This window comes from Larus michahellis, chromosome 11 (assembly GCF_964199755.1).
Source record: "Larus michahellis chromosome 11, bLarMic1.1, whole genome shotgun sequence".
NCBI classification, from domain to species: Eukaryota; Metazoa; Chordata; class Aves; order Charadriiformes; family Laridae; genus Larus; species Larus michahellis.
The window spans coordinates 19,283,997-19,304,429 of record NC_133906.1 but is presented as its reverse complement, the minus strand read 5'-3'; the positions used below and the strand labels follow the sequence as shown (position 1 = coordinate 19,304,429).

Below are 20,433 nucleotides of genomic sequence, written 5' to 3'. Positions count from 1 at the left end.
CATGTAGCAAAAAAAGGGATCTTTTATTTAGTTTTCAGTTGGCTGTACTTGGAAAACAGAAAATAAATTCTTAAAAAATGACTAAGGAAAGACTGCAACCCATTACTGAGGGGCAGCAGACATGTTTTTGCAGCAATATGTTTAGTATCAACTATTTTGAGAAAGATCCAGCACAGAACTGCTTCCCTTTGCCATCCAATTAAGTAAAGCAAGAAGTGAACAGTGCTGGAATGGCGTAATCCATGGGACCTCTGCGGTCCCATGGAGTGGTCAAACGGGTTTGAAACCATTTCAAAAATCTGCCAAGGATTACTGGAGAAAGCTCGCATTGCAGCCACATCTGGAGCACAGTGGGCTGTTCAGGGAAATGAGCTGAGCCCCTGGAATTTGGCGATATGTGAATGTCTTCAGGCTCTTTAGACCTGAACCATTTGTTGGACGTGAAATATCTGTTGTTGGACTTACAGGTATCCGGTTTCCTCTCCCTAGGCTGGACTGCCAGTCCCCCGGGGAGGAAGAGGAGCAATACAGCAACTCACGCTCCCGCCCAGCTGCTGTGCCAGCACCCTTGGCAAAGCAGGCAGAGAGGGACCCAGGGACACCAAAGAGCTCCCCAGGGCCCCAAACAGGGTCACTGCCCAGGATGTAGGTACTCCCGGGGAGACAACACTTCTACAGGCGCAGTTCTACAGGCGCAGAACCATCAAAACCAGGCTGGAAGGGACCCCGCGTCAGCCAGCCCACCCCCTGCCCAACAGCAGGGTTAGCTGTCCCTTCGATTTAAATTCACTTTGCAATATCATCTCAGCAAACCAGAGAATATGGCCTCCTGCCTTGCGTATGCCTGGAAAATGCCTGGCTTTCTCTGAATGCCATCGAATTAGCAGGCTGACAATAAACCATAAAAATCTGGACCCATCTGTGCTGATGGGCTGAGACAGCCTCCCTCCTCCACGCCGGCTCTGACTCACAGCATCTGCAACACACAGTTCGAGCAACAGCCAGGCTCGGTTCAAAGGAGGAAACTTGCTCTTTACCCCGTACCATGGACTCTTCTCTCTGCATTAATGAACCTCGCAAAGCGATTACATGCAGAAGTCCTGCTGCTAGTAAATAACACGGGGAGCTGTTACAGACACCTTCGTGTGTTCAAATAGAAAACAGAACGGTATTGGGAAGGGTTTTTCCTCATTGTGTTTTCCTTGCTGCATCTGTTCTTTATGCTGCTCTTAAACTGAAAACATTTTTCAGCTAAAGGTTGTTTTACTGTCCCATTCACTGCCTTGGTTGCTGGGAGAGGTGTCAGCAAGTCACACATTTGTATTCCTCTCCACTGGTTGTGGGCTCAGTCATCAAAGGAAATGCATAATGCAGGAAGACTGATGACTTGAAATGGTCCTCGTGAATCCATCTTGATTAACCGGTCCACGAAGGATCTGCCTTGAAAAGAAAGTCACCCCGAAGTGAGCCAGCTCCTTATTTATACCCTGAACACCAGGAGGAGCCAAGCCGTTGAGCGGGCCGTGCAGACGGCTGTGGGACGGTGCAGGGAAAGCCTCGCTCCTTCGTGCATGACCCTCCGCAAATCTGCCAGCACCACTTACTGCCCTGCATGTCCCCCTTCACCCTCATACGTCACTGCCTCACCGTACTAAACCACTGCCTCCTCTCTGCACACTGATGACACCGGGTGGCATTGCTCCTTCTGGGACATCATCCCAGCCTGCGGGAACGCCGCAGACGGCAGCAGCCTCACCTCCGTACCCGGACATCAACTGCTGCATGCCTTCAAATTCCCTCTGTATTTCACTAAATTACTATTAATTGCTGGCACTTTCCCTGCAGGGTGCCTCCTGCAGCATAATTGTGCCTTTGAAGCTGCGGTAACAGGCGGCGAGGGCTGAGCTCTGGGCAGGCTGCAGCTGATCGTCTCATAAACCTCCCCGCAGCCCAGCTGCAGCACAGCTTAAAATCTCCTTGCCTTTGCTCTAAGTCTTGGCTTTTCCTGTGAGAAAGAACACTAGAGAGTCTCCTTGAAGACTGACACATTTCTGAGAAACACTGTTGTTTTCTCTCTTCCTTCTGCATCTTCTGAGCCCTCCAGATGTCCCTCCGAGAACAGCAAAGCTCGTCTCTGAATGAGGAGATGGAAAATGCCCCTTTCTGTTGAATTGCCTGGAGAAGTCTTGTTGGCTGAACCTAACGCAATCCCCTCACCCCAGGAATGAGTGTTGGGCTTTTTAGTCCCTTTCTGTCTGGGATGAAGAGACCGGCATCTTTTTTTTTTTTTTTTTTTTGGGAGTCACACGCTGAAATATTCCTTTTTAAGCAAAAAGCATTTAAGCAATTCACCTTGAGCTTGGGTGGGCGCCACAGAAACCTGTGGCAGCATCAGGAAACTGGTCCAGCTCTCTTTAGATGCTATCCAGGTATGGTTTGCAATGCCAGACTGTTTCCTGCTCACAGACTTTATGATTATAAGAAACTTTGCAAAGCAAAACAATTGCTTCTGAACGGCTGTAGATGAGCTGAGTGAATGCAAAGTGGCTCCTGTCATTCCAAGGTATGCCGGTGTCTTTCTGCAGGGAACGAGAAGTCGAGTGTTTCCAGACGGAGCATCCCAGATATACCAAATTATCTTCAAGCTTGACTTCTCCAGTAAAGCATCACTCCTCACTCCCATCACTTTGTATTAATAAGGAGGGTACGTCAAAAAAGAGCCCATCTGCTCAAGTCTCTTTCCAGCATGCCTTCCAACAGGAGAGGCTGCCTTCTCTTCCGCAGAATTAATATGTCAAAACTCATCATGGCAGCAAAACGTGCGAGTCCTCACTGTAAGACAGAAGTAAGTGAAGAAGAAAGGGAAAAGAAAGACGGGAGGAGGGGGCACTTACAGACAGGGTCCCAGTCCTGCAGTCTGGTGAGCCTGTCTGGTCCTTGTCTATCGATGCAAAGCAAACCAAGTCAGGTGAGGATCCAGACTTCAAGGACATGGGGCTGGAGATAACCAGCAACTTTTTGTTGTACAGCTCTGCAGGCCTAAGATTTTCTTTGTGATATTATTTGCAGCAGCCCTATCCTACCGCTGCTGCACATTCTGGACATAAACGATCATACCCATCTTGTTGGAAAGCTCAGTCCAGGCAGAGGGACAGATGCTCTAGGTGGATGTTTGTGCTTTAGAGATCTTTCAGACGAGAAACTGATTTAAAGGTTTGGGAAATGTGCCGTGTAGTGACAGATGCCAGGACTTCAATCAAAGATATGATTAAGGGATGACCTGATCATAGTTTACAAAGGACCAAAACATTAGTAATAGAATATTTGGTCTAACAAACAGAAGCATAAATCTGATGGAGGAAGCTGCAACTAGGCAAGTCTGGACTAGAAAAAAGCACTGATGAAGTCACCATGAGGAAGATACTACAGATTTACACGCCACCCCTTGCCAGTTGAGCCAGGGTAATGGGTTAGGAGACTACAAATGGCTGAGGAAACCTGTTAGTTTAACACCATTTTGCTGAGATTTAAGCAAACACATTTTTCCTTCCAACGGCTGTAATATAATCTGTCAGTTACTCACCTGATGCTCAGTGATTTTTTTAAGCCACAGTAAGTCACTCATGCTTTTGAGCCCTCATTAGCTACTGCAAAAATCCTTCCAAGGTTGCAGTTCATATTCTCCCGTGTGGGCAATTTTTGTATCAAACCCAGATGATTTTCTCTTATATGAGACACACTAATTCAAGCAAAAATTAATTCAGGGCACTGCTGTGTCTTTTACTATCAGTAACTCAGACAAGATAATGTTATAAGGGTTTATTCTGCTTGATAATATTTGAATCAGGACATAAAAGCCGTTTGTAAGCGAAATGCAGACCTCAGAAATTTCACTGATAGATATAATGCCTCCCTCTGCCTGGAAAAGCAAGTTTTCTCACAAGTCTACCTGCACCAACCTCTCAGAAAGAGTCTAACTGGCATAATTTTAGAAACCTAAAAATAACTGAGGCCATCTCTTTCCGACATTAGAATAGCATTTTTGCAAGACCAGGCAACTTGAGATCTCACCAGGACAAGAAGCTGATGGTGTACGCATCCTTTCGGAAACTCCCACAGAACAGGGTTTCCAATCAAGTAGTGATGCAAACCTGAGTGTTCCTGACCTTGTTTGTACCTTCCGTCAGCAGTACTTCAGGGGGCAGGAGACAGCTTTAATAACTGAGGGTGATTAAAATAAACATGGCAGCTTTCAAGCTGATGGGAGCCTGAGAACCGCAACGCTTTAGCTCCAGGCAAGCTGAATCAGGGGATGGATGCGGGCAGCAGGGCCGTCGACACACGGCCAGCGCCACGGGTCACACTCGTGCTGCGGCAGGTACAGCTTCTTGCCCTCGGCTCGCACCCAGCCCGGGCACGGCAGACCCTCCCCACGCAGCCACAGCCCAGGCTGCGGGATGTACACGTGCTGCAGGGCTTTAGGGGAGCAGATCTCTGCCCGCACTGGGAGAACTTTGCTCCCCGGGGATGTGGATGTCCTTTCCGACAGCCAGTTTGGAAGGGAATCCCTTCACTGTCTGCCCCATCAGGTCATTGTGTCTCAGCCCTCGACGCAGAAGTTCTCCGTTCTCTTTTTTGGGGGAAAAATCAAAGAGGTCCATTTAAAGCACAGATGAACTGAATCAAACTAGCAGATTTTGCCTGACTCCTGCACAAGCCACTCTGCTGGCAAAGCTGCTGTGCTGGTAACCACCAAAGCCACCACAACTGCTTGCGAGGTGAAACTCTGTCCATGGCCTAACTCAGCCCTGACACATGCTGATGTAAAATGGCACAGGAAAAAACGCTTACCTCTGCTCATCAACTCTGTTTTTACTTTTACTCTTCCCTGCTACCTCTAGCATCAGCAATCTCATACACTTATCTATTCAACTTCAAACAAGAGCATTTGCTAAAAGAACAACCTGGACTAATGTGCCAGGAGAAAGAAATGCTAAAACACTGTATGTGGCAGCTGTCCTTCATACTTTTCTTTTACAGACAGGTCACGCAAATGTCACTTATTTTAAGACAAAGATTTTCCTCTGCCCAAGAGAGCTGATGTTCTCCCACTACTGACAGTAGTCAGCCTACGTCCCCGGCACAGGGCAAACAGATACATGAGGCCAAGGTTAGGGGGAAAAAGCCTCTAACATCAAAAGAAAGGAATCCCAGAAGTTTCTAAGCTTGCTCTTCTGATAGTATTGACTATTTTTTTTCCTTTGTGGCTGCTAGACTGATGCTTTCAAAGGCTGAGAACAAAGCTTAGAAAAATAAGACTCACAAAACCAAACACTTTTTAAAGTTGGCAAACCCCTCTGAGTTCCAAAAGGAACAGACACACACAGAGAGAAAGAGAGAGATGATTGCAACCCCCCAGTGCTGGTACACCTGACAAGTATCCAGGCTGGCAGCTGGGAAAAGCTAATTGTGGGTAATTTTAACGGGTACCGGTCAAGGCTCAGTTTTCATGAGTTTGAAAAGCCACAGACAGTGCCAAATTTGCCTCCAGGAGAGGCAGGGACGCTCACAGGAACCCTTCCTTTGGCAGCGATGCTGCAGACAGACCTTCGTGGGATGGGCAGGGCTGAGCAGACAAGACAGGCTGGGTCTTTAACAGGCACAGCAGATTCGGAGAAGGCTGTTTGCCCGTGGCCTGAGGTGCAGAATGGTTTCATTTTGTTTGTGAACACAGAAATATTATTGTCTCACCTTGGCAACAGCAATTTCACTGAAAAAGAAAGTTGTTCCTGCTAGGAAATACTAGCTTTCATTTGCTGTACTTGTCAAATTCTGCTCGGTGCTTTACTACAGCTCACCTGACAGCAACCGCTGGGCAAACAAGCGGTGATTAATGCAAGCCAGTTGCTCTTTGTTCGTGAATTGTCTGTGACCAGACAGGGAATTCCTCCGTGTTCAAAATGGTTGATTTTTGCAGGCCGTATTCAGCCTGGGCATTGTCTTGCAAACTCACTTGCTTTGTGTTCCTGATGTAACACCAGTTTGGAGCTGCTGTAACTGGGTAGTAGTGTGCTGCTGCTTGGTTTTTTGGACGAGTACAGCTCTGAACAAGCGTGTAGACAAAAAATACAAACTTCAGTGGGGTTATCCATAAATGTTTCCCAACGTTTGCTTCAAATATGTCATTTCCATAATTGATTCTCCATGGGAAAGGGCCCAAGAAGTTTAGGTAGTGTTGTAAGAAATTCAGGTAGTGTTGTAAAAGGCAGGTATTGAAAATTCATCCCCCTGTTTCAGCTAGTGCGGGTAACTTGGTGGCTACGAACCAGCTGAGGGCTCACTTGACTTGTGCAAGGCAGAGCCTGTCCCAGCCAGGGCTGGGAGCCTTATCTTCATCCAGGATGAGAGTCCTAAAATTAGGACTCCATCAGTCAGCACAGGGGACAAAAAAGAACTCATTTGGAAATGTTCAGGCCCTTGCAGTTTTTAGCTCCTAATTTATTCTCTTACAATCCAGTACTCCAGAATGAGGCACTTCCACAAAACTGGGCTGTTTTCTAGGCGTGCGGGTGTGGACATGACAGTACGTGTGTGTGTGTGGGCAACGCACACCCTGTCATCTTAGGACTTGTCTACAGGGGAAAATGTGGGGTGTTTAAGGTCTATCCACTATGTGTATGAGTCAGTGGGAATAAATTAGAGCACGTTACACCCTCTGAAGGCTCTAATCCAGGCAATGAGATGTCCTCAGAAGAGGGTAAAACCTACTTTGAACTCTTGGATCAGAGCATCCGCACTATCACTTAACCCTGCCAGACGCCCACTTCCCACGTTCTGCCAATCCCTTGTAACATCCCAGCCATCCCCACACGGAGGGGCTTGCCGTCCTTCCTCCCTGCCATACAGTCTCAGAAACATGGGATCTTCACGGCCTTTTTGCCATTCTCCTTGCAGAACCGATCAGCGAGTAGCTCTCGTGTGGGTGCAGCACATCACAGAAACTCATTTGGCTTCTGGTGCCAGGACCCGCCCGTGCGGACGGCAGAACCACAAAGCTTGTCCTGCCCTGGAAAGGGCCTTCTTAACCTTCAGGAATGCTAGTTTTTTAATAGTTTTCCCACGTTGTCTGATTATCCTCTCCTCTCTTTCCACTTTTGGGTGGTTTTTTGGGTTTTTGTTTTGTTTTTTTTTAATATTCTTGTCTATGGAGTTTGCCTCTTGTGCAGTGCTGGGTTTTAGGGAGCAGGAAAGACCAAAGGAAAGAGCTTGAATTCCTTTCACTCTCCTTCTCCCCCCACATCAAAGTTGCTTGAAAAGCCCAGCTAGTAAGAGTGGGTTCTGGTGGTCCTGTCAGACCCTGTGGGTCCTGGGGACCCAAAGCACCCTCCACTGAGCTGCAGCTGGGAGGCAGAACCTCCCTGCTGAGGGGCTGGGAAAATGAAAAGCCTTTTGCTCTGAGTTAATTATTTATAACCCACGTTGGCTGAGTATGCAGCCTCTTCCAGTCAGCTCTGTCTTCTCAGCATTTGTGCAAAGGCTAAGAAAACAAATTAAAGATGGGTAAAGTGTGCTTTCTCAGGCTGAAAGTGGGAGAGCATCGTATCATAAGACAAAGGGAAATGTCCTTCAAAACTCCAACACCTCAGTATTAGACCACCTCATGCTTTTAATTTATTTATTCTTATGAAACCATGCAGAGAGAAGAGGTGCTATCATTCTCATTTCACCTTCCGCATGGGTATACATAAAAGCGCAGAGACGCACACGCTCCCGCTGCTCCAAATAGCTTCCCTGCTTAACTTTAATGAAGGGACTTTCGTAACCACCTGAAGGCCAGGACCTGGGTTACAACAAATAATAATTTTTTAAAAATTAGCAACCAAAGTTATTGGCTTCTCTACAGTTTGCATGTCTCCCCCTGCACAACGTAACATTTTTAACTTTGTAATTACATGGTAGGCACCCAGCGCAGAAGTGCAGGGTCAGTATCAGAGCATCGCAGGGTAATTATGTGGCCATTTTTGTCTTGTAAATTACAGAGTTATCTTGGGATGGAGAGAAGGAGAACGGCAGCAACTGCTTGACTAATTGGTAGTTTAAAGTTTAATTACCCTGGGCCTGACGTGCTGCCTCGCAGATGCAGCTGCGGGAGGGAAGAACGGCTCCAGACCCCGCACGGACACAGCAGGTCCTGGGGGGAGCAGCCTCAGCCCCCGGCTACCGACACCAGCCCGTCCTCTGCTGCGCATCGCCCTGGACGGACGGACACATCTGGGGAGGAGAGGGTAGGATCTCTGCTGTGGAAAACCTCCAGCTGTCCTATGGATTGAGGCTATTCCTCTCTTTCACCACTTCCCAGACCTCCCTAGGCAGAGAAATTCTCCAGCCTCCTAGGAGAGGACAGCCTGGCGCTCCAGAAAGATGGCCCTGCTGCTGCCCAGCACAGCTCTGTCCTCCGGCAGTGCCTCCCTGCACTAAAGGGAGAACCCTTTCCTTAACGAAATCTTTAAATCCAAGGCATTCCTTAGAGCCATTGACAGTCAGATTTGATTTAGCACCAACTTGCAGAATAGGTACCTATTTTATTTTTACTGGAAGGTCAGAGGAATCTTGGTGCATCGTCATTAACAAGTCTGCCCTTAGTGGGGCTCTCAGGATGGCTGCGAAACACTTCACTTTGGGGACACACACTGAAGCGGAATTAAAACTAGTTAGAAAATGCAAGCTGTTACCAATAGTCAACAACTTCTTGATGGCCTGACTAAAACAAGCTGGAGGGCAATACCAGGACCCCAGGTGCCCATGACGTGCAAAAAAAAAAATCATTATAACAACAAGCATTAATTGACAGTTGGCTTAACTGGCTTTGAAAAGATGCAGATTGAGTCTGGAGGCAAAAAAATAAAATAAAATCCACCAACCTTGGAGATACCCTGGAGATGATCTTGCTGGCTCAAGATAGAAAATACCATAAGGAGAACACTGCAAAGGACTTTGGTATTTTTTCTACCCAAAAGGTGGATTAGAAAAAAGACTTACAGCTTAGTAATTGTAAGTATAGTGCTTTATAAAATACGAGATACTAAAAAAAAAAATGCCAAGGGCAACTCACCAAATTTGCCAGAATGTAGTGGTAGCCATTCCCATTCTTTTCAAGCTTGATGATCTGCAAGATGAAAACCAGGGATATTTAGCGGAGACCAACTAAGGAAGTACAGCTTCATTTATCTACCCTCTCCATTTTTCCCTGATGGGACTGTTCGGTTGAAGACCGAAAGACATGGCAAAATAAAAGTTTGTAATGTTGTTAGAGGAAGGACAGAGCTTTCACACGTGATATTTGAGCATCAAGTCTGAAATTAGACAGGAGAAGATCCCCAAACAGATTCCACAGGCAGGGAGAAATAAATTGCCTGACCCAACCTGTTTCCAATGGGCTCAGGGATAAAAACGCAGTGCTTTTTCTAAAAAAAAAGGTTAAACAAGATTTATATTTCAGACATTAAAGGAACAAAGTGGGGAGCTGGGGTCCATTTGTCCTGTGAATGCAGCCGAAATACTGAGCAAGACTAGAGAGTTATTCTGCACATCCTCCCATCTCCAGCCCCTGCCGCACACACCTACCCGGGCGAGATGTCAGGACATTTAGACTACAGGGCAATTTTTCTCCTTTACTGCACTGGGGCAGCTTCAAGCCACATCTCCAGAACAAAGCAAGGCACTCAATAGAGGATTCCCCTCGCACGCTCATTGAGATTATTTATATCTTCGTACTCATGATGTCCCAATAGATGTTCTTTGCCGCTTACTCCTTTCTCCCTGATGCCTGTAGAGTCCGTTTTTTACTCTCTTTTATCAAGACAATTACTTACAGATCTGTAGCGTTTGAAAGATTCTGTGTTAGCTGGAAATTTTCCCTTGCCTAGGTAGAAAGGCATCATCTGTTGCAGGGTTGCCTGTGACTACGGGGAACAGGGTCACTGATCAGATGGTCCCTAGCTCTCTTCCTTGATTATAAAAAAATACAGAAACAATACAGCTAAAAATCACATTCTTGCTGACTCCATGTTTCCACTGAAATTCCTCTGCATTGACTTCCAGCACCGCTGTTAAATTCTTATCAGGTGACTACAGCCAGATACCATCTGCATTTGAGCCAATGCATGTACAGAAAGAAGACAGCGAAAAAAAAAGCCCAAACTAAAATGCCCCCAGAACCTGTAAAAACACAAGAATTGCCAGTTTCTGAGAGAACTGTGCTATTTCCATAAGGTTTCTTTGCTGGCAACACTACCTCTTATTTCCATTGTCGTATAAATTGATTCTGAATTACTGCCTGCATTGCCAACGCTCAGGCAAAATCTGCACGAATGTTAGCAAGGCCAGAAACACCCTCACAGCCAGAATGATAATAAAATGACTGCTGTGTTGGATTCAACCAGAGATCGGTCTACTCAGGACTCCTCTCTGATACCGGGCTGATAGCAGGTGTTTGAGAAGCATCGGACTAGGGCACACACAAGACTGATCTTCCCCATGGGATAACACTCCCGGATTATCACGAACAGCCATTTAGGGATTTCCAAATGGATTTTAAATGAGCTGACACTTGCTCTGTGCAACTGGTTCATCTGCCTTAGCCTTTCTCTGATGAAGTGCTCTTGTATGCACATTAAAACTCATCTGGTTCCCAGCATTAACGTGGGGGCGGAAATTAACTCCAATGCAGGCTTCATTTAGTAGCGGTTTCTTACACAACTGATGTCAGTTCCACCAGCTTCACTGCCCTGGGGTTCTCTCAACAGGATCCCTTGGTATGGCTTCTGCTGACCAGTCTGGAGCCCTCAGAAAAAAACCTTTGTCTACCTAAGGCTATAAAGATACTCGTATTATGGGTAGTTTTCTGAGTATCTTCCAATGCCAGATCTGAGAAGCAAAACCAGACTCAACTTGTCCCCTTCCATTCATCAACTGAGACTGACCTTTGCAGTAAGTCCTAGACCTTATGGGAGGGAAGGAGCATCTCCAAGGCACTGGGACGTCTAAGAATTACGATCCAATTCCCCATTTCTCCCGTGTCAACAATAGCTGGCGTTGGCTCCTTCTGCCCAAACTCTCCCTTTGTTATTTTATTAGGTGTCGGAGTCGATGAACCGGAGAGGGCTGCCATCCAGCTTTCCCTGAGCTGTTAATCTTGCAGCCCATCCACCTGAATTATGAGGCTTGCTTCCTGTGTTTTACACAGTTATTTGTGATCTTAATTTATTTTAGAATGCTTGCTCAGTCCTAATGTGTCCGGACGGCGGTAGCAAGCTGAGGTTATAATAGCATTTATCACTTAGCCTGAACGTGGTGAGAGGCTGTGCTGGGCTGCATGCTGATAGCTCACTTGGGCCACCTAGGTTTCATTACCCACTTCTTAATGGGCCAGTTTGACATCTATTAGAGAGAAATCCTCTCAGAGTGAAACAGTGGCAAAGGAGAAATTCCGGTTATTCATTTTAATGAGAGACAAGGAAGAAACAATACAGGGCTTTGACGGAATACAACCCACCGCTTACTTATCCCATTAGGGCTACGCAGCGCGGCCCCGTGAATATCCTGTCCTGAACCAAGGCCCGGCTCATAAACGCCAGTTACCTCGGCAAAAATAAATCATACCCTTGAGACATAACACAGAGAAATCTCCCAGAAAGAAATCAGGTCATTTTCCCGCGTATTGTTAACACATTGAGCGCTGGCTCCTCTACAGCTACGGCCTCCAGAAGGCGAGGGCTGCCTTACTGGAGTCAGCGGTGGTTATTTGTGTTACGTGTACGGGGTGGGAAGAAGAAATTAAAAGCGTGTGCAAGCACCACTGTCTACATGTGAGGAACTGATGCTAAAGAACCATCCCCAGCTCCTCCGTTCACCGGGGAGCACAAATCCACAGCCACGGAAAGACAGAGACAGGCTTGTCAGGGAAGAAGATAAATGCATTAAAAAGCCCCTGAGAGGCCGAGGCAGCTCTTTGAACACCTCAGACGCTCAAAGAGACAGGGCGAACAGAGCAGTGACATCCACGCAGAGGTTGCTGCTGCGGTGAGCTGAGAGACTGGCCGCCAGCCCGAGTTTAAGTCCCAGCTGAATTTCACAGGATAATGAGCCAAACACTATCTTTGATCCCCTCTGGTCATCTGCATGTTCTGAAAGCCCCGGCATCCCCTGCTTACACTGGGATAACTACCTCTGCTTCCTGAAATCCCTGCGGACTCAGAACAAGAAGTCAAACGAGGATAAAACCAGACTACAGAGGTCTGAAAAAAGTTCTCTCCAGACCTATCCCTATCAGGAGCGTTACCTCCTAGGCACAGATGTCTGTTGGAATTGCTCTGTCTTTAATGGATGTTTTTTACAGCATTGCAAAACAAATACAATCACAGGATCTGGGTTTTTTTAGTGTTCTTGCAAATAGCTTTATTTGTATCTAAGTTTAACTCTTGCTCCAGTTAAGTGAAGAAGCTTGAAAAAAAGGACTTATTTTCCTCTTCTTATGAGGAAAATGAAATAATATTTGACTACAGAACTTAACTTTCTGTTAGACAAACCAGGCTTAAAAAACCCACATCATTAACCTTAGAAATCTGATATACCCTATAGGAAAGCTTGCAGAAAAGGCAAATTCACTGCCTAGGTCCTGTCAAAAATATTGTTCAGCTGCGGCTACTCTGTGATCAGAGAGAAGACTTTACCCTTCAGAATAATCTGGTCTCTCCTTCGTGAGCATGATCTTCCCTTCGAGGTTAAAACCCGTTACCTGCTTCGTTATTCTATATAATGGAGTAGCACCCAGAGACATGCAACGAGGATGGACTGTGCTTGTCGCTGAGCCGTGCAGCTGGTGAAACGGCAGTCCTTGCCCCAGACAGCGAGCAGCTGAAGTGTGAGACAGGAGATGACAGGTAGCTTAGACAAAGCGATGTGCGAAGCACGAGGCAAGAGTGAGCGGGTTATGAGACGTACGACAGTGGGAGTCACCGTGCAGCGGCTGCGTGACGCTGCGGGGCCCTTTCTAAGCCGCGTGGGACAGGAGTCCCAGCTGTGGTGAAAGCTTTGGCTGTAGGTATAAGGGGGGAAGATATTAAGGCTGGAGTTGAAGAGGGGACACAAGTGTGGACTGAGACCTGTCCATGGGCTTGCATTGGTCTCACGTCCACAGAAGTCCACATTCAGGACTTAGGGAAAGTATTAAGGGAGGCTTGGAAGAAAGAAGATGGGGAAAATTTGCATCTGCACTACTGGGCAACCTATTTAGATTGCAGTTGAGTGAGGCAGGGCACACAACTTAGCTGCTAAGTCCTCTGCTGCATACTCATCTGTCTTGTGGCCATGAGCTAACAAAACAGCCAGGAGATGGCTGGGAATAAACCAGTCTCGCAGCAAGGCATAAGAGGAGCTGGAAACATCCGATCCTCCTACAGCCTGGATGCCCTGTGAGGATGCTGAGCTCCAGCCTGATATGGAGACAGTGCTCCTGAGGACACTACAGATGTACCACTTCTCCATCTCTGTCCTGCTGGCAGTGGTTGTGAGAATTTGGTGCAGCACATGAAGGTTGAAGTGTCAGGAGTCTGGCAGTGCCGATTCACACCTCCACCCTAACTCACAGGAGGTGGGAAAACCAGAGAAAAACTCAGCAGAATAAGGAAATGCCACGTCTCGTGCACACTGCTTAGAAGAAGTAGCACAAAGCAAACTTGTTGGGGAGTAAGGGGGTGTAAAGGGCTCAGCAGAGGAGTCAATCAAGTAGGGAACATGGAGCAGCAGAGCTCACTCAGCAGGAATACACAGGAGCTCCTAGTATTTCTATGGCTTTACATTTTCCACCATAACACAACGGAGAAATACCTGCAAGCTCAGCAGCCTGCTGCAATACACACACACACATCGCATCCAAGGAGAGCCGCAATGAGACATGAATCAGACAGGAACGGGGAGAACTTCTCCAGGAGAAACAAGCCTTCCTGTCCTGCATGCAAGACCCCTCCCAGAAGACCCGCACCGACACAACCTTGCTAAGGATGATGTTCAGCCGCTCAGATTCACAGTCCACCACCACCAGCCTTTCCTTCTTCTTCTCCAGCTCCTGGAAGAGGACGCGGTAGCCCTCTTCTGTTGTCGTCAGGATGTTGACAGCTGTCACCTGCCAGTTCTTCTCGGCTGCAGTGTCCAGCACTTTCTGTAAGACTGACAACCCTGTGACGGGAAGAGCAGGGGAAGAGGACAGTAGGGGGAGAACCAGGTTTTAGTTGTGCAATGGCATCTTTCCATCCTTCGGACAGTCCGCATAGCTGCCTCGAGCTGGGCTGGATACAGCTTTGCAAGAGCGCAGCAGAACTACAGAGAGCAGCTAATAGTCTAGCATCTTACCCATACACAGCTGGGCTAGAATTAATGACTCCTGATTTTTCTGTTCTAGCACAGGAAAATAAGATGATTTCAGGCCTAGTTTTGCTTTGTAATCGGCAGATCAGTCTCGTTGATCAGGCCCTGTTGTGGGATTCAGATAAGAGCTCTAATCCCCATCTTCTTGTCTGTCGCTACCCAAATCACTTGGTTTCTTTGGGCCATAGTTCCCTTTCCTCTTTGATCTGTTTAGGCTCTGCGCTCCTAGGGTTAGGGACACCCTCAGCAATCACAATACACAATCATATTCAGCGCCCTTGTCTCTCTCAGCAGCATCTCATCAGAAAACTTCATTATTTTTAAAAGGATCTTGCCTAAATTACATGCACGACCTTCCAGATGAGATACATGTAGTCAGCACTACTCCGGAGTCCTGCTAGACAACCCTGCCTACTGCAGTCCTTTTGGGATATTCAGCGTGCTCATGCCTCGTGACAACAGAAAGCAGGGCAGGATGCTTTTATACCTTCTCCTCGTCTTTTAAGGTCATCCTGTCCCTGCAAGGGCTAATGACAACTTCCAGGACAGCGCTGTGAACCACCCTTACCTCTGCACTGTCCTCCACAAGTCCATTTTGCTCTTGGCCTCCAAGCCTGGAGCTTTAAAGGCATCTGAGAGCTGGGGAAACTGAATCATAGAGCAAAGAGCTCACCAGCCCTGTTCACGGTTTAGAAAGTTAGATAATATCTTCCAAGAGCCCAACAAAGGCTTTTGTTATTTTACATAAACAAATAACTCCCACTAATGCAGGGAACCTAAGAGTTTTCCAAGCTACCTGCCAGAAACACACACATATATCACAACTGGATGTGGTCTCAGGTGAGACTTGAGCAGCTGTCGGTTCACTTTTATAAACCTGGGACTTGGTGGCCTTGAAAGACCTATTCAATATGGGACTTATTCAATATAAACAATTTCCCCATTTGAAACCCAAACCACTTATACATTAAGCATTTCCGTCGTGTTCACGGGGTTCAGACTTGACCCTACGAGTACAGACACACTGGGTCAGGCTGACGCTTTAGCTAGATCAATGTCCACCTTCAGCAGTAATGAATATTTAGAAAAGGAGTAGAGAACAGGGAAAGCATATGGTGACCCTTCCTTTGGCCACCGTCTCAGCCTCCAGCGACCCACAGTAAGAGGACTTCTTAAGGCAAAGACTCCATCTAGACCACTATGTTTAATTGACTGGTAACCTTTTCCACATACTTGTGACTTACCCCGGTCAGCATCATAAATGTACACAAACTTCTGCCAGCTGTAGTGCTCGATGACGCTGATGAGGGCATCCTGGAGCTCCGGGCGAAGCTGCAGAACAAACTGGTTGGACGTTTCAACAGGGAAGCTTGGTGTTATGAAGCAGACATGGAGAGCCCCGCAGAAAGACGTGAGCATGTTGACGGTTCTCCTCTCATAAAATCCAAAGATGGCGTAGACGCCCTTGGAGAACTGCGAGCAGACTGAAAGAGCAGAGAGAAAGGTCACGAGGGCAGAAGGACAAGGAGGTTTTTCAGAGAAGTCACCAAAATAAATCTTTTCCCTGTGATAAGCTGTAGGCTTTCTGGACAAGAACGCTTTCCTCGAGGACTGTAGGTTGGTGAACACAATGTGTGAAGAACAGGGCTTGTGGCCATGGGTTGCTCTGCCCTTGATCTCCACAGAGCTGCTTTACCTTTGATAGGCAGAAGGGACACAGGAGAGTGAATTAATTCAGTATCCTCAGGGCTTTGCTGAAGATTTTGCTGCTTCTAGGATAAAATATGTTACCTGCACAAGGGAATCCCCCAGCAGCAAAGCACAGTGGCTCAGCCCTGCAAGGAGGCAAAGCCCTGCCTCCTCGGGATGGCAGCTGTCTGGGCCCTGTAGCTGTTTTACTATGGGGGAGAAAGGCTGCAGCTAGAGCTTGCTATTGCAGCCCCAGATGCATTCAAGGAGCAGAAGGAAAGCATTTGCATGACAGCACAGCCGTTTGTGGCCAATGACTCCAGGAGGAAACCATGGGTTTGGACTCAGAAGCTGAGACCACGCTGAGAGGGCATCTCAGCAAAGGTTCACCTAGGTTCAATACACTCATAGCACAGGGAAGTTTGTCCCCTGGCGTGAGCTGCTGGCACTGAGGTTGGAGCCTCTGACACCAGGGGTGCGTTGGTACTTGGGGACACCTTCGTGACAATTTCTGGTTTCCTCACAAAGCCATGGTGGGGAAGGCTGTGGGCCCAGTGAAGCAGTGAGGGTGGCCTGGGAGCTCTCCATGACTAAGCTCTGAGTGTGCACGCTGGGTTCTCCAGTGGAGATCTGTGTCTGATCCCAGCAGCTGGCGCTGTGCTGCGCAGCGAGGGCTCTTGAGTTGGAGCGCTTCTCGGGAGAGCATTTAACGAGATCGTGGGAGCTGCTGGAAAAACGCCTCAGGATCTCAGTGAGGCAGAGAGAGTTCACACTTTGGGTTGTAAAACGTAGCCCCTGAGATAGTCAGACTCGTTTAATATCACCCCTGTTTATGGCACATCCCAAGCTATCATCAATAAATCTCCAAGACAGAGGTGGTGGCAGTGACAGCGTTTTCCCTCTGTCAGAACTCCTGTCACTAGTGTCTCCTCCCGTTGCCACTCCGACTCTGAAGACCTTTGTCTGTGACATTTATCCTGACTCAACACTTCACACTTCACTCGCCAGCCCCCCCTAACAGAGTGCAGGGTGAGAAGTTGGATGTGACATTTTGGGGTCCCCTGGCAAGCGCTGTGCACTGCTTGGGAATCCCTTGACCTGTTTTCTGCTGGTAGCTGCCAGCACCGAACCTTCTGCACATGTGGCTGGAGACAGACTCCTAAAACATGAGCTTGCTTTATCCTTAGCTGGGCTCCATCCAAGCTCTGTCCCTCCAGTGGGGACCAGAAGTCATCCTCAACTGGCTTACAGCCATCCTGCATAAGATTACCTTGTTCCTCACTTCTCTACCACCAGCATCAAATATTCAGAGGGAAGAGAAAGGAATCCTGCTTCCCACTGTGCAAATTGAGTCCCCACTCCCATCTCCAACACCAAAACAAAGCAGCCAGATTTTTGAAACGGCACAGTGTCGAGAGCTGAGAACTGAATTTCATGACACTGGTGAGAAATCTTCCTTCCTCTTGGAGTTGAGGCCAGGTTTTGGACATCCCAGCCCAGCAGTTTGTCCCCAAGGTCACCCATCCTCGCTTTGCCACTTGGTGTCTGTGATCTCACATACCCCAGCACCCTCCTCCCCCAAGGAAATTTGTATTTCTGTGGGACATGGACTTCGTGTGAAGCCTGAACCACGACAGAAATAACCCTCTTTATTTTCACGGCAGTGTCTCTCTTTGCAATCAGCAATTGTGTCTGTATCGGCTGGAGTCGCTGCCCTCATCATGAGACTGACACATTCAGGAAGAAAAGTAGCAGACACGGATAGAAATAGTCTGAACATCGTTTCCATGTGACTGGACCAGTGCGTCTAACGAACAGTGCGATATACCATATGCGAGAGATCAGAACATGATCTCTGGAGACCCGGGCTTCAGACTCATAGGATGATTAAAGTGACATTCTCGGGGCCGCTGAACAATCCAGCACAATTAATAATCCAGACAATAAACTTAGCCGGCCTGGTTTGTTTTGTATTAGGCAAGCCACGGCTTCCTTGAATTTTATTTTCTATTTGAAATGAATCCATTATTTTTTAGATTTTTTTTTTTTAAACTCTGTGGCTCAGTCACGCTCAGGCAGCCCTCCTACACTGTTCTGAGACACTCATCAATCCCAGCGTTTGAAACAGATTGCACCAAAGCCGACTGGGAGAACGAACAGTCTTTATCATTAGTAAGTCTGGAAAGAACCCTAGCTCGCTTTGTACTTTCAGCCTAAGAGAGGCCATGGACAAGGCAGATAATCCGGGAAAAAAAAAAAGATTTGCTGAGGGTTATCACCCGAAGAACAACAAAGAAACCATGTGTCAATTAATCCAGAAAAATGCAAAGAGTGAGAACTGCAGCCACCTTTCTGGGACTGAACCTGGCATAATGTAAAAGCAGTGGCAGCAAAGGAATTTAAATCTCAGGACTATTTTAAAATACAGACGTTCCAAATGAATTTACCCAGCAAAACTAAAAAGGAGTTACTTGCCATTTATTTAATACACTAAGAGATAGCTGTAATTTCTTTATATTTGCTTTGTTTTATTAAGCAAATTTATTAACAACTGTGTTCTCATTTGATTGCTCTGCAGCTTCTTAATAACATACTATTAAGAACTGCAAACCTTAACTAGAGGAAGCAAATATTTTAAACTCTCTTTGTTTTTCTAGAGAGGGGGGAAGCTTATCGGTTCCTCTGCAGTCACTAGCCTCCGACTGCTGCTTTTCCAAAAAGATTATGAAATATAAAAGGGATAAAGATCACGCTGGAATGGAAGGTCCCACAAGTTGAGCTCTGCTGGTCAATTGGCTGGTGACAACATCGCAATTTGGAAGCTTTGTGCCGACTGCCTGCTAGGTGGCCACAGATTGGCTTTTCTTACAGAAGAGAGTTGCAGTCAATCTGGTAATTAGCGCTCGCAGTTCAATTTGGACGGTTCAGTCTCTGAAGCTCATTTCTGCAGGTGGGAAGCTGGGTGAAATGCAACAGCATAAACGTCCGCCTATCCGCGAGCCTGTCTGTGAGCATGAGTGAAGAGTGTTCACTCGGGCGTCAATGCAGACACTTACGGGAGTTTGCATGTGCTATTCTTGGCCCCTGGGCTGCACAAAGGGAAAGGACAGAGAACATCTATTCTGGGCTGTAACCATGCTATTATCTTACAACAAATTTCTAATTAACTACAGAAAAGTTTTCCTCTAAACAAACCCTCAGAAAATATAGTTCATAATGATTGATAACCATGGCAACTACTACCATATTCACCCTGATCCCTCTTTTCTAATTGATCAGGTTAAGACTTCTGGCTGGGACGTTCCCAGGGTGTGCTGCACCAAGCACCATGGACATCCCATATCCTTCCTTCTCCAGGCACGGATCTCACACCGACGGTCCCTAGTGCCATTCCACGAATAAAATTAGGTAAAAGCAGAGGCATTAACTTGACTGTCACCTGGTTACGCTGGAAACACAACCCAGCAACAACCAGCTGCACTTTGGACACCGCAGTGCCTGTTGCAGCCAGGTGAGGTGAGAGCTCCTCAGACTGCTCTAAAACCACTTCTAACTTACAGTAAAAATCAAAACAGCTTTGTAAGATTCCCGGTACCTAGTTAAAAAACGACTGATGTGGTAGAGCAAGCAGGAGGAGGTCTCCCCTCTCCCTTTATGGAAAGGTTGCCGTCGTGGAGCTGGTGTGTCCTTGAATTCAGATGAGGAAAAAGCACACATGCTTCACTCATGCTTGAAATCCCCAGGCTCTAGGATTTCTAGTCCTGCAATTTCTCTCAAGTTTCTCTTTTCATATGGAAATATTGAAGGTAAAGCATTTAAATCTGAGAGAGGAAAGAATGATTTTCTTGAAAACACATGCAGGATAAGACACCTACCCAGCAGCCAGAGACAGGCAGCCCTGACCACCTTTGCAAAAAGAAAAATACATCCCCACAACTATAAATTGCACATTTTCTCTGCAGAAGAAGGAAGCAAAAGAGATGTTTTGAGTCTATAAAAAGTCCTGGGAGACTTTTTTTGGCTAAAGCTCTCAACCAGTCACAGAGACAGTAGATGTACAAGACTGATTCCTGCATTCAGGAGGGCCAGGGATATTTTGGAACCGGAGGTTTGATCCATATGAAAGGCAGATGTCAGATATAACAGTATCTCATTGGGATTTCGGTAAAAGCAGAAGGGAAACCAAAAAGTTTCTCTTTGTCATCACAAAGAGGGGCTGAAACAGTCTCTGCATTAGAGGGAGGAGGAAGGGCAAATGGGCTGCACAGAAGGACGGGAATGAGGATTTGGTCTCCAGGAGTGAAAATGGTGCAATTCTGC

General features: G+C 47.0%; 1 protein-coding gene across 2 annotated transcripts in view; it reads right to left on the bottom strand.

The window, feature by feature from the left end:
* Positions 1-20,433, bottom strand: part of GRIA1 (glutamate ionotropic receptor AMPA type subunit 1) — a 128,175-nt gene that overhangs the window by 50,997 nt on the left and 56,745 nt on the right. For both annotated transcript variants that reach the window (XM_074604479.1, XM_074604478.1), the window contains exons 3-5: positions 15,669-15,908; positions 14,051-14,235; positions 9,113-9,166 (exon numbers count right to left, since the gene is read on the bottom strand). In XM_074604479.1, the coding sequence (XP_074460580.1) occupies positions 9,113-9,166; positions 14,051-14,235; positions 15,669-15,908 (479 nt within the window). The remainder of the gene's footprint in view (positions 1-9,112; positions 9,167-14,050; positions 14,236-15,668; positions 15,909-20,433) is intronic.